General features: G+C 33.2%; 2 protein-coding genes across 2 annotated transcripts in view; both read left to right on the top strand.

Moving 5' to 3' along the window:
* The first annotated feature begins 6,894 nt into the window (after positions 1-6,894).
* On the top strand, positions 6,895-9,163 carry LOC109608032 (histone H2A). Its single transcript, XM_020024476.2, has 2 exons — positions 6,895-7,029; positions 8,749-9,163. The coding sequence occupies exon 2, from the start codon at positions 8,755-8,757 to the stop codon at positions 9,121-9,123; it is 369 nt and encodes a 122-aa protein (XP_019880035.2). The 5' UTR covers positions 6,895-7,029; positions 8,749-8,754; the 3' UTR covers positions 9,124-9,163.
* LOC109607412 (histone H2A-like) overlaps positions 6,951-15,595 on the top strand; it is a 42,907-nt gene continuing 34,262 nt past the window's right edge. Inside the window, exon 1 of the mRNA XM_049967193.1 lies at positions 6,951-7,029. The gene's annotated coding sequence lies outside the window, so the exon portion shown is untranslated. The remainder of the gene's footprint in view (positions 7,030-15,595) is intronic.

The raw sequence follows: 15,595 nt of genomic DNA, 5'->3' as shown, positions 1-15,595 counted from the left end.
GAACTCACGCAAAATGTGACAAATCTCACTCACTCAACACCAACCGTGTAAAGTCACCGGTTTTGGGTGAGATATCTCACCTGTAATACAAGTCACCGGCATTGTAAAAGGCGTTTGGACACCCCTACAAGAATAACGTCATTCGAACCGAATAAAATATCTCATAGATTTTCGTGGAAGTTCTCCTGGACTTTTTTTATTACCAAGTAATAACTTATTAATACAATGATTCAATTATTTTTATTATTTTGGACTTTATAGTGGAGAAAATATTGTAAACAAAGACGAAATGCGTTGTTGCCACATTGATGTCATAAGTGAGTTAACTCACCGGGTGAGATATCTCACTCGGGTTCGTGGTAGACCCCCTGAATCTCAATAAAACTCACGGTGGTGTTATTAGCATTATTATTTGCCACTATATGTTTTAATTTTTGATTTGTTTCTAAATGTTTTTTGTGTGCCCTTTTAGCTGTTTTTGTAATTTTTTGTATTGTGCACTTCAACTCGATATATTTCTTATTTAATCTGGCTGCTCTTCTTGGACCTAAAAATAAGGTCTAAATTAATAAATAATTAATAAGAAATTTTTAAATGAAGCAAAAATATTATATGATAATTATAGTTGATCAAGTCACAAATTTAACTAGTCTATAGCTCTAAATTTAATTTATTTGATTTTTATGAAAAATATACCTTTACTTAACATACTAATAATTTTAAGAATATAAACAAAAAAGTTGTTATGCAATCTGGTTTAAGACTGCAAAAATGAAAGTAAAAAAAATAAAAAATGAGACAAATCATAAAAAGGTACTGGTATCTGCAATCAATCCCTGCCATTAATATACATTAATATATTTTATTGTGAATGACACTTACTTCTTTTGGGAAGGGTTCGTTGATATTCTGCTGCCATTGTTCTATCATAATTCAGCATGGAGGATGACATTGAAATATTTGTTGAAGGGCTTTCAGGTTCTTGGATAACATTTAATTCTGTGTTATTTTCCACAACACTGAATATTCGTTTGTTTCTATAATTTTTTGTAGGTTATAATTCCGATTTTACTTGACTAAATTCTACATCAGGAGAATTAGCACCCACAATTTCTAAAATAAATATGATATATTTATAGATATTGTTGGCGTTCTATCGTGGATTGAACACTAAGTTGCATCTGCTGGAGTAAATAATATGTGTTTCACCAAAGGACAAAGCACAGAGACATTAGGTATCACTTTATTAGAAATATCATTTCAAAAGGAGATATTAAATTAGGATATATGCCGAATGAAGAGATGCCCACCGACGTGCTAACCAAGGTACTTCCCGGGTCCAAGCATTATAATTGCTTATTTAAAATTGGAGTACGAAAGAGTTTGTAATGCACTCAGTGAGGGAGCGTGTGAGGAATGGAGACAATTCGTGCACTCTGTATATATATAATAAATATAATTAATGTTGCAACTATAGAAATGTATATAAAAAAAATATATTAACCTGGTGTGTGATACATCAAAATAGAAGTGTCTGAATTAAATCTCTTAATATTAACGTTCAACCATAATTTCCATAAGATCATGTGAGTTAATGTGATCTAATTTTTCATGCCATATCTGAATGTCCGCCTTAGTTCCATATATTTCCGCAATCTATGTTGCTTCGGCTGATTGCCTAAGGTAATAGACCCAATTCCATCGGCTACAAACTTCGTACGACAATTTTTTATAGCATGCTATAGCTCAATTACGTATGAATATGACTTCACAATCCTTATCAACAATCTTCACATTAGAAAGGAGGTTTTACACGTAGATGTGGAACGTACAACGTATTCTCAAGATCAATTGACCTTGAGTTATCACCAATAGTAGCTTGAAGCATAACAGTTCCTTTAGCTTCTACCGCTGTAGATGGGTTACTCGCTAAACTCAGACTTGACGGTGCAGCTAGTGACCACGAACTAAAATCAGCTTCATCTCAACATAAATGAAATGTATATCCACTGTCTAATCACCAACATGGATTACTAACATTCATCTTCAACGCAGTTTCGGATCCATACGACGTGGCGTAATAGGAATTCTTAGACCGTTTTTTAGTCTGACAGTTAAAATAACAATCAGAAGATTTTGTGACCTATCTTGTGACACTTGCTGCACTTAAATGGAAATTTTTTCTTTACCTTTTTATCATCCCCATATTCAAAGGCTTGAGGTTTTCCACTCGACTTTCAGGAAATATTCCTTGCAGCTACCATTGCCCCATAATCATTTTCTTTTAATTTTTGTTTTCGCGCTCCAGCTTCTTCAAATATTTTTACTTTTAACTTTCCAGCTTCAGGTAATATGTCTTGAGTCCCAATAGCACAACGAAAATTTTCATCGGTTTCTGGGAGACTGTACAAATGCATTATGCTTAGTAAATCGTTATAAACCTTCATATCCATTCTTTCGGGCTTGTCAACAGCATCAAAGAATTTATTGATGTGTTCACGTACATCATCTCCTTGTATCATTTTCTGTAGTGTTAATTGTTTTAACAGACTTGCCTTTTTGGGCTGGTCCGGACGATGCATAGATTGATTTCAGTTTCTTCCATATGTCATTTGCAGTTTGACATCCCGTAACTTCAATTCAGAAGAGCTTATCGCTAATATTAAATCAGTTTTTGCCTTTCTGCCGGCAGCTATCCACGATCTTAATGTCTTTTGCATGTTTTTCTGTTCGTTCTGATTACCAATTAGAGCTAGTGGTCTCTGAATATCACCACTGACGTAACCCCAAGTGTGATATCTTACCAAAAGCGCTTCTACTTACAAACTCCAAGTGTCGTAGTTATCTTTTGTAAATATTTCAAGCCTGGTAGCGATTTGCGACATATTCACTTTTAGTACTTACAATAAACGAAGAAATATTTTAAGTTTCTCTTTTGAGAAAATATCTACTCCTGGTTATTCTTTAAGAGCGGCGTCTCCGTGTGTTAAATTCCCTATACAAACGTCGCCGACGACTTGGAGCAAATCTTAAAAACTACGCAATCAATCTATTTGAAAGTTTGAGTGTGGATTAACAAATGTTTGATCTTTGACATGACATAGTTTTAAAGTCGTAATTTTATTTATTAACAAAGTTATTGATGGTCAAACTTAGGTCATTTTCTACCATTTTTGTACAGCAAATAACTCAAAAAATAAAGAATATTTTGGTAAATGAAATATGTCATGCCAAAGTTTAGATATTTAACAAGACTGTATAGTGAAAATTTTCCGAGAAAAATATTGCGTTTTTTAGATTTGCTCCAAATTAGCAAAATAATAAAATTTCATACGTAAACCGAATAATCATAGAAATCTGTAAGTATAAGTGATTGCGGCGTAGGAAGGGGGGTATGTCATGTGTTCCACTCATTATTCATAGATGGCCTATTGACTGGACGTATTCAGGGAAATTTGTACATTTTTATACCAGTTATTATAGCAATAAAATTTAAAAACTCTTTGATTCATAATACTACTAATTTCACAATTACAAAGTGGCCACATGCAAGAAAGCCATTGACATGTGAGTCTGTATCACACAAGAAATATTAATAATTGATTATTCATCATTAATCAAATTTATGTGATGTAAATATATATCTTAAACTCATTATTTAAATAGTTATCAAATTATTAAAATAGTAAATTTTTAACATGGAAATCTAAACAGGAAATTCGGCTTATTGTTCAATATAATATAATACAATACTATTTTCATTATCTGATAAATTAAAATCAAAACACTTTTTATATACAATATTTTATAATTACAGTAAACTAATGCGTAAACTTTGTAATTTGAATGGAATTTATAGAAATTTAACGTACTGAAACAAATTATTTCAAAAATGAATATTTATGAAATTGACATTTTTTTGTCCTCTTTTTCTGCGGTTCTCTGATGTAGGGTGGATCAAAACATTTTAAATTTCACCCTCTTCTATTTAATAGTATCTCTTGTCCTAGGCAATTAAAATAGAATCTTTCTAATTTCGAAAGCATTTTGTTATTCCAAAAATTCGTCTTTATGAATTACTTCAACGAGTAACATTTTGGACCTGAATATACAATAAAATAGCATAGATTAGTTCCAATAATATTTAATTGATCTTATATCTGGGAGTAATGTTCTATAAGTTCTATATTATAATCGTCTCATAAGAACACTTGGCTTCCACAATTTCGTCTTCAGAAATAATTCCTGAAAATATAAAAATTTAATTATAAAAATACACAATATAATTTATAAATATCCATGAAGAACATCTACAAATAAACCAGCAGGCTTTACAATTTTATTGCATTCTTCTTCATTTTTTTTTATTGCTACTGAATCATTAATTTTCTTGTAATTCGTAGCTTCTATAGAAAAATTATTAATTTTTCAACTATATTGACACAAGATTCTTTTAATTTTAACATCTCCAAAACTAGAAGCAGTAAGCCGGTGCATTTATTAATAATAATATGGGTTGTTAAATAGCCAATTGCTTTTTCATTTATTTAAATTCTTCTTTTTTAGTAATCTTGAATTGATCTAATATCTCATTTAAAATAAATTGTGAACATTGGGTAGATTCGTTATACTTCTCATCTCGTTCTAAAAGATTATCCACAATATATGATCCTATTTTCTTCAGTTTCCTGTTTCTTAGTTCAAGTAAATGTAGATTTTTTTCTTAAACCAAGAATCAAATCTACGCGTTTTTGGCATTTTCTAAAATTAATATTGCTTTTATTTTATTATTGTATACTATAATATATAATCGTGCATGCTTTTGTGATTTTAAATTTCATATTAAAATTATGTGTCACTTGAATTTTCAATTTTATAAAGTCTAAGTTAATTTAACTACATAATATAAAATAGCTCAAAGACAAGTTATGTAACAACACGAAAAAATAATAGAAATAATTCAAGAATATTAATATTTTAGGTGAAACAATAATATGAACAAAAAAAAACTATATATGCATTTAATAAAAAAAAATATAATACATTCTTCAAATAAATCAATCTTTATTCATAATTTCACGGGGAGAAAAACTAACAACAAACAATGACACGGAATAATACAGCAATATAAAAACTAGAATTGAATAAAAAACTTACCTTTAAAAGTTTATAACAAATTACACTTTGTCTGATGACTAAAATAAGACTAATTTATTTCTCTGCTTGAAACTGATGTTTCTTCAACCACCAAAACTGAACTAAAATTTCTAAGTCAAGTACTACCCGAATAGAAAAAATCCATTTGTTTTGTTATTACATTTCACTTAAATTTCGACCCAAAAAATTACACGCAGGTTACATGCACTGATTTGTATAACTCATCACTTTGAGGATGCGAAAGTAAGAGTTTGAAGTAAATACAAATTCAGAGCTAGGATCACTATTAACTTTGAGATCATTTTGTTTTAATTAATAATAGATTTTAAATCGGCTTCCGTATTTGTTTTTATGATAAAATGTGGTTGGTTTACAACGAACTATACGACAAAATATCACAAAATTTATTAGCACTAAAAAAAGTTAATAACTGTATACGTTATTATATTTTTAATATATATTATTGTATTATATATTAATTTTATATAATTTTTATTAATAAAAATATAGTAAGAATTCATAAAAAAGAAAAACTTATTAGTTTTGTATTATATATATTATTGTATTATATATTAATTTTATATAATTTTTATTAATAAAAATATATTAAGAATTCATTACTACTATAAATTTCATAATCTATTTACAACCAGTAAATTCACTATATGTATGAGATCTCAAGTGCGGTCCTGTTCCATGCAAAAAAAATTGCAGCCGAACATTTTACAACCGAATGTTTGTTTGATTTCGTGGCGGCACCACATTACGGGCTATGTTTTGTTTTGCATCCTTTTCTGGCCGAAAGTGTGATTCCTTGTCTAGTAAACGCCGCTCTTAAATATATGTCAGTTCGAGAAAAAGTTGAAAAGAAGGAGTATATGACATCGTTCAAATTTCAACAGAAGATCAAACAGCTGACATAATGACCAAAGGACTTGGTAAAAATCTATTTACTAAGCATCGAAATAATTTAAATTTGTTTTAGATAATTGAAATATTTTTATGATTCGGGTTGCCTTAATTCTATTCTACTGAGAGGCGGTGTTAATATAAACAATAAAATAGAATTAAGCATGTTAAAACAACAACAACTGACAAATGAAGGCGACTGAGGTAACCTTGGTGATCAAGAAACAGTGAGAGTTCAGTTTGAGAGAAACAGCTCAAGAACTCAGTAGTCTTTTTGTTGATTTATCCTTTGTATTTCAATTAATTGATTGAATAAATTACTGCACTTCCTTGCATATTCTCTGAATTTACCCAGTAGTTAAGATAAAGCATATTAATATATAATCTTATTCAAATTTGAGGTTATTTTATTTCTAATATGATATTAAAATATATTATGAAACTATTACCTAACATATTTAATTACAAAGCATAAAATACAACTACGATTTTGGTTAGTAAAGGATTATAAGAAATAACTTACCTAAAACTAAAAATTCAAAACATTTTAATTCATTGGTACTATTCAATTCTCCTAGCATCTTCAGATAGAAAACAAATGCGCAGTATTTAAAATACTGCGCTGCAGTTGGTCAATAAATACACCAGCAGATCTAGTTAAATAACAATTACCAACTGTCATACCAACATTATAAACAACAAATCAATTTTAAAAAACGCGGGTAACTTCGGGAAAATTCGGCTGTTTCCATTTAATCCTATTCACTTTCCCCCCATATAGGTGGCATCATATATATACATTAAAAATAAAATGACATAAATATATAGGTGGCATTGCACTATTTGTTAATGTTGTTTGTAGTTTAGCAACGAAAGTAGTAATAAAACAAACGAATAAGATTTAATGAATCGGTTTGATCAGTGTGTTATTTGTGTTCAGTGACTTGTAATTTAAAGAATAAGGTATGTAATTCATCAGTTAAATTAATCGTTTTAATGGTTAATTAAATTTCGAATTGGAGCAATAATAGGCAATGTTTTGGCTTATAAATTTGACATTAACTGGAAAATGGTTTTTATTTTTACAATTAAATATTTAACACAATTTTATATCTCAATACAACACAATTTCTTCGAGGTAACAATTTATGGAAATATTTCTGGGACAGTTTACGTTAATTGTGGAGGTTTCAAAATTATTGATAGTGCTGCCTTTGGTTATTTTATTTTCGAAAGGAACTTTAATTAATGCGGATTTACACCGTCCAGTTTTTATTTATTATAACATAATTTTAATATAAATTAATTTTTATATATTTTTTTTATTTTACTGACAAAAAACTTACTTCTCACTATATTTTATATATTTAAATAATTTTAATTTCAAGATGTCACAAAGTTCATGGCAAATTATAGGTTATGAGTATACATTTTCTTTTGGTCACAATAATGTATATTCTTGATTCTCATTTGTTTTTATTAGAAACACATTTTTATTGAACATTAAAATAAATTAAATAAAGAAGAACGTATTGTTTAATTTGAGCCGAATCTTAACAAAACCGCAGGTTCTTCTTACATTAGTGAAAGTGTTAAGACCTTCGTGATCTTATTTATTGACATTAATTTTTCGTCAGAGAATAATTTCATAAAATGCCAGTCCAAAAACTTGAAAATGATAAACATGTTGTATTTATATTTGTTAGGGTTTATTGGTCGACTTTTATTGGAATTATTTCCTGATTTTTCGCTAGCACGTCTGGCTAGGTAGTTCGTGTCTCTTAGACAAGTGATGTTCGAGAAATTTCACTCTGTTCGGTGGCCGTTCTTATCTGCTTAGCGATTTTGGTGTTTCTGAGCACTGATTTTTTAAAGTCGTAATGTTTCTTCTTTTCTGTTAATATTATTTTCGTGTTTATGGATTTTATGATATTTACTTGCAAGCAATTATGTTTCTTATAATTTTATGTTTGGAAGTCTATCGCTTTTTGTTCAAACTTTTCTATAAAGAAATTAACGACCATTGGGCCATTGATAATCCTTCCAATCGTAGAATTTATTGTTCCAAATTAAATAACTTTGGGGTGTTTCAGACGTGAAGTTGTAGTAATTTGATAAGAACTTTGTATTTTTGGTAGTCCAAATAAACAAAGTTGGTTTTATTGATTGTTTTTGAATGTCCGTTGGTATAGACGATTTCCTCATTACTATCCAACACAGAGAACACGTAGTGTTGAATCTTAGGCTACTTCTCGATTGTTTGTCGGGTCCAGGATCTTCAATCTTGTTTTTATAATCCTCGAATTTCATTATCATTATTGCATTTCCTTTATAAGCGCCTAGAACTATGATCTCTGTCAATATTTCAGGAATAATGACAAAGTTTTCTCCTTTTGCAAGTGCAGACGTTTCCTTAGGTGTCCAAGTACGATCTGTGGATCTTTCTCCTGCTCTATGTATATATGTCAACATAGTTCTTTATTGAATTACTTGTCTAAATTTTGAGTTTCGAGATATGGTCTAATACAATCATGATTAGATTTATTACTACAAAATTTAGATATTTCTACAGATAGGTAACCCAAAATTTTAGACAAATATACCAGTTTATTCTTAATAGCGCGGCAACAAAGCTTGCTTCGTATGTTTCAAACATATTGTAATATTACCTTTTGTTTACAGTACACAATGTCTGGACGCAGTAAAGACAGTAAAATGAAGGGAAAGTCAAAGTCGCGCTCCAGCCGTGCCGGTCTTCAATTTCCCGTTGGCCGTATTCACCGTCTTCTTCGCAAAGGTAATTATGCCGAACGTGTTGGTGCCGGTGCTCCAGTTTATTTAGCAGCCGTAATAGAATATTTGGCAGCCGAAGTTCTGGAATTGGCAGGCAACGCTGCCCGTGACAACAAAAAGACTCGTGTCATCCCCAGACATTTACAATTGGCCATCAAAAATGATGAAGAATTGAACCAACTCTTGTCGGGAGTTACAATCGCTCAAGGAGGCGTATTACCCAACATTCAAGCCATTCTCCTGCCAAATAAGAGTGATAAGTAGATTTAAGACGATAATAAAAACATGACATGTTTTCAACTTATTCACCTAATGAAATGTATATTAATTTGACTTAATTAAAACCAAAATTAAACTAAATAAAACAATACAAACTATTTACTTTTATAGGTTATTAGTAACATTAACAAAATTAAATTAATTAAAACATTATTATTAACATTATGCTATTATGGCGGTAATTTGTGCTGACGGAATTGTGGTCAGTGAGTCAGTACAGTCACTAATTCCGCTGATACCACACGGGACTCCATATGGATATGGCTGAAGGGTTAAATCTGCGTACCGAAGAAGGTGAGTGCAGAGACGTTCCCTACTTACGCATACAATTCGGAACAACAGCATTTTGCCTAAGAGTTATTCAAATCCGATTACTGTTACTGTCCTACGGACCTTGATGTCTTTTCTGGAGTTATCTGTAATTAGCCTAGCAGAACGAAAACCCTTACCGTTTAGATGACACTCTTCGTGCAATTTATGTACAACTACTGAAATATCTATCCATGTGGCCTATATATTAACTAATTAATTTGTAGTAGAATATACTACTACTATATATTGATTATAAATTTAGACAAATATTAGGAAGTATCACATACATAATATATCCCCTGATATTTTTCGAAGATTTGAATTAATAATCAATATATCAAATATATAAAACATTATATAGTCAAAGCACATACATCGATTAGTTGTATAAATAAAACTTAGCCTAGATTTACATATAGTCAAAAATTATGATAACAACTGAAAACATGAGTATAACATCTAGTTCTGAGACTGTAAAAATGATTATAAATAAAAATTAAGTAAAATACATAAGGGTAAAACTAAATCTAACAACTTAATCTAAAACACATTCTACGAGTAATCCCATAAACAAAACCTAGCCTATATAACACATACTTGAAATAAAACAAACAGTAACAAAAAGATAAAGGACCATAAAATACATTTTCAAGCGTTAATAGTTCATTAATAGCATTTATATACCTTATTTGACTTCGCGTCCTCAGTTTAGTTGGACCACCACTTTGTTTAGATTGTCACGAATTGTTCAGATTGTTAATGGGTCTTCTTAAAATCAATTTTGCATATTTAATTATAAAAAAAGTCATAAAAACATACAAAATTAATTTTAAAATATTCTTAACGTAATCTATACGTTACTTGTTTTTTTACATTTACCGGATTTCCTTTCGAACCCCGAACGGATTTTCATATGTCTTATGTAGAATTATTAAATAAAATATTCTTAAATTAAATTAAATTAAATAAAAAATCTTAATAAATTACCCCTACTTGAAATATTAAAGAATTGTAAATTTAGTTAATGAATTGATTTTTACATTATTAGAAATATTTGTAAGTACAATGGTTTTTCCTTATGCAAAAAATATCAGAATTGTAATTGTATCGAAATAATGTATTGTTTTGTATTTTGAATTGCATTAAGGTTTTTTAAACCAAGTACATAAAATTTAGAGTAGCGACACATAACAGAGAAACATGTCGATCAATTTGGCAACAATGTTTTTCAGTGCTGAAAAGTGTATTTTTAGCGTACAATCCTATTGGTTGGAACAGAATCACTGTTGAGGAGATTTCAGACTTCGGTACCACCTTTTTCTCACCCCACTTAATTGTGACGTTATAAAACCATAAGTTTCAGTAGTTTCAGTAGATTTTTATTCGAAACTTTCATTACGGTATTTTCTGTCCATTTACGTACAGTAATTACTTGTGATTGTTTTGTGCTCTTCTGTGTTGTGTGGTTCATACTTGCGTAAGTCTTACTGTTTTATTTTATGTGTTAAGATTTAATTTCAAATCAAACAGCTTTTTTGCCAAATTTCGATTAACAAAATTTTATTCATTTACATTAAGCTTTTATTTGTTCTTTCTTTTCTTTTTTTTTCCTTGTTATTTTTCTTGTTTATAAATAGATAGTTTATTTTCGTTAATTTGAGATTTTATTGCTATTTTCTACAAGTACCTAAACAGTAAGGCAAGTATGTATATTTAAATTATCCGGGCTCGGTACGCGAGTTTGAGAGTGTATACTATTCTACCCAGTTCCCAGCTCTACGTTCAAGACACCAAGACGTCGAAGTATAACAATAACAGAGGTTAGTGACACTATAATTAAAACTATTATAAAAATGTGTAGTCAGTAAAGTACAAAATAAATATTGGATAAAATCGCTCCCTTTAATCTGACGTAACGAGTCTTTCAAAAAGACTTCAGGTACTATCACTCTAGTAGTATTTACCTACGTACCAGTTACAAGATGTTGTCGTCTCAGTCGGGTTCCAGATAGCCCCTGACGCCTCTCGAGGTAGGTTTTCTCCTTGCCGGGTCGTAGTCGAGTGTATTTCGGAGAGCCCAGCTTGTCCCCAACTGGATCTTTTCGGCTGTTTTCTTGGTCTTTTGTCTTACCAAGTCCTCTGGTGGGATTATGCCCAGTTCTTTTCTAATTTGCGTGTTTCGGACAAACTATGGCCCCCCAGGATGCGTCTGATTATCTTATTCTCCAGGATCTGAAGCTGGCTCCTTCTGGACGTGGACGCCGTCGCCCACGCTTGGCAGGCGTAGGACGCTACGGATCTCACTACCTGTGAGTAGAGGGTTGACTTATTTCTAATAGATAACCCACTTCTCTGGTTCCACAGAGGCTTCAGGGCTCCCATCGTCGCCGTCATCTTGGATCTTACGTTTTCCCTGTGGGGTCCCCAGGTCAGACTTGCGTCCGTAGTCACTCCTAGGTATCTCGCTATCTCGGTCCACGGGATCTGCGCACCGTTGTATTCCAATGGGCCCAGTCTATCTAGTTTTCTGGTGAATAGGACTGCCTTAGTTTTGGCGGGATTCACTCTTAACCTCCACCTCCCCGCTCATTCCTCTATTGCTTCAAGCTGGGCCTACAACAGAGATTTGATGTATATAATGAATAGGGTGCGGGCCCTTAGGTACAACGCCACGAGCCCGACCTCGCCATTTTCCTTCATGGACGGACCTTCCTGTCGAACGCGCTGGCCAGGTCCAGAAACACCGCCCCCGTGCTTTTCCCAATGTTCCTACCCTTCAGAATGAGCTCCACCACTGTGACAAGTTGCAGGTCGGTCGACAGCCCCTTCCTGAACCCAAACTGTTCAGGTTGATCACATCCAGCCTTTTCACCTCATTTTCCAGTCGTTTTTTGATGATTTTTTCCGCAATCTTTGCCAGAGTGGGGAGCAGGGATATGCGTCTGTAGTTTTCTGGAAAAACGGGATCCTTTCCGGATTTGTGAATCATGCTTACAGTAGCCCTCTTCCAGATTTTAGGGAAGTGCCTCACCCTAAAGGCACCGTTGATGAGGGCCACCAGTCTCCTCACCGTGCCTTTCGGGCAGAACATGCCAATGTTGGTTATTGGCCAGGCCGCTCAACAATCTTCCGTATGTGTTTTCCGTGTTGCTGTTCCATTCCCTATTTTTGGTGTTGAGGTCACCCATTAGGATGTGTTTGGGTGACTCCTCATTACCTTTTTCACCTCCTCTGTTGGAAAGTGTCCTCCTGGTGGTATGTACGCTGAGACCACCATTGTTTGCCCCAGACTGGTCTTTAGTACCGCTCCCACCATCTCTAGAAACTTTGTTCTTGGGAGCACAGCTGCCACATATGAAATGGTAACCAGAATCATCACTCCGCCCCACCCCCCGATGTTCTATAGCCCGCGACCTAAGCTAGGTGACGTAACCCCTTATCGAGATCTCCTGGTCACTTCGGAGCTTCGATTCTCCCACCATCAACACGTCCGGGCTCTCCATCTCTGCAATTATTTCCAGTTCGTGCATACGACCATTCAGGCCGTTTGTATTCCATTAGCCGTACTTTGTTATTGGCTATGTTGCGGGTTTGGGAGTAATGTCGGTCCGTTCACTTTTTTTAGCAGTGCCTCCATTGCACGCTGCATGGAGGTCATCGTCTCCGCCATCTCCCTGAGTAATTCGATCTGGTCTACATCGCTACCTTTGTTCATCTTAAGCTTGTCGCTGTAACTTAGCGTTAGGTTGCCTCGGAGTCCTCGTAATTGCACTGTCCAGGTTAGTCATCGTGTCGTCTGTCTTCTTTTCTATATTAAAAACATTTTACGCATATAATAATAATAATATTATTATAATATATGTTCGTTTCTCAGTACTCTTGATTTTACTCTCACTTCGCTTGTGTAGATACCAGAACGGGAAGAGATGAATCAGCGTAATTCAAATTTTACCATACACACATTAAACTTAAATATCCCTCATCTGTGAAAGCTCCGCTTTCAAAATGAAGACATTATTCTGTCTCAGACAAAGGAAGACCTACTCTGTTTTTATTGTCACCACCCGTAATTAACTTTACTATTCGTCCCAAACACCAACAAAGCGGTGTTAAATTATCGTCTTGAATAAAAACCGAAGCACCTTCTTTCAACCCTCCTCTGTCAGTTTTCCTCTTGACAAGTTGCTGCAATTCACTAATATACTTAAGATGTCAACGTTTCCGGTTAATTGGAACTTCAGTCGATCAGGAACAGCTACATAGGTCTTAAAAAGTGAGCAGGTGTAAGTCTTTGGGATCATTTGATAAGTGTATCATTGGACGCGAGTTCAATATTGCCTCCAATTGCACCAGTAAAGTGTTTAATTCTTCGAACGTTAGTGGCAATGTCCATAACCAACTTTAAACGTATTGGGTTGTTCGGAAAGTAATTTTGTTTTTTTTTTCTCTGTGAGAGCTTCGAGAATAATCCCAGGGCTTTCAAGTGGTCATAAACTGTTGAATTTGATAAAATTAACATCAATTTGATCTCACGTGTTGTTATTCGCCGGTTCGTATCAACTAATGCCTTTATCGCGTCTTTATCAGCATCAACTGGCCTTCCCGAACGTGGTTCATCTTCGTCATCAAAATTGCCGAATTGAAATTTAGCGAACCAGTTCTGGCACTGGCGTACTGTCAACACACCTTCTCCATACACATCGGTCAATTTCTTTAATTTCGGATCCGTGTATAGATTCCTTCTTGCTATAACGGATTTGAATCTTTTGCACGGCACATTTTCTTCGTCGTCTATTCTTTTACGTTTCCCGTAAACTCTTCTTTTTGTCTTTATCGTTATTAAAATTGAATATAAGAAACTGGCTGCGAATCTCCAACACAGTTGTTGATACATAATTTGAAATCAATATATGACATATAATTTACAAAATTCACGTCGCGCTTCGCTTCGATTCCGAAATTCAAATCATTTTAGACCTCAGAAAGTCGATTTGCAGAATGGCCAGAATGTGTTTCCCAATTCACAATTCATTTTATAATCACAAAATTGTATTTATTTTATTATATGGAACACAAAATTGCAATAATAATTTTTAAAATTAAAATACTTGATAATAAATGTTATATTATAATGAAAAACCTAAAACATTTAACCTTATGTAGAGGTTTTCTCCCTTCGGTTTGCTCCCGCGTTGTTGGAGTATTTACGGTTTCACTACTAGGTGATCGGGACAATCTGGAACTTCTTTCAAAGGAGTTTTGCGGTACGCCAATTTCCGTGCTGCGATATTTCGGTGAGAACTGTTCCTTGTCTATTTCCGTTTGAACTGTTATTTTTAAAGCTGCTGAGGTGGCTCGGGTTACTACGCCTCCACCACATGTAACACCCGTGACTTATTGGGAGTTAGGGAGTAGCTCAGATAAACACCAGTACAGAAAGAATACAATTTTATTCATATCTCATGTAGAAAAACACATTACAAATTGTTCTGACTTACAGTAACAAGTAAGGGACCATCTTCAGGGCTGCTCTTGGGGTTGAATGGTATTCACCGGTCGACTCGTAAACTCTGTTGTAAATCACACACTTGTGTTACTTGATCTTCATCGCGCTTTTATTTATAGTCTGATGTTACAAAACATTGCTATGGTTTATTGACACACTGATGAGTGGATTTGTGGAAATTTGGATTAATAAACAAATTTTTTGTTCTTAAACAATTTATTTTATTTCTTTCATAATTAAGTATACATACACAAACACTTAAATGTGCTAATACTGTCATGGCCTAACTCACCCTATAACTGATTGTGTTATCCTCAAAGATCTCGATCCTTCTTCTGTCCGCCCACCGAATAACGTTTTTGCAACTTTTCTTTTGAATTTTAATGTTTTGGGAGTTTCATGATACGAAGGATTATGTAATTTCGGATCCGTGAATAGGTTCCTCCTTGCTGTAAAGGGTTCAAATTTTCTAGGGCGAAGTCCTGTACAACTCAAATTCTGATAGTACTTAACAATATCCGTGTTGCTCGGATCCTGACAATATTTTTCAATCTCCTCAAATGCATTGATTGACTCATTGATAGTTTTGTCGAAATTTCAAAATTGTCTCTCTTGAATCTTTTGCACGGCACATTTTCT

This window comes from Aethina tumida, chromosome 5, assembly GCF_024364675.1.
Source record: "Aethina tumida isolate Nest 87 chromosome 5, icAetTumi1.1, whole genome shotgun sequence".
In the NCBI taxonomy this organism is placed as follows: Eukaryota; Metazoa; Arthropoda; class Insecta; order Coleoptera; family Nitidulidae; genus Aethina; species Aethina tumida.
The sequence above is the reverse complement of the archived record's forward strand: the minus strand, read 5'-3'. Positions and strand labels throughout refer to the sequence as shown.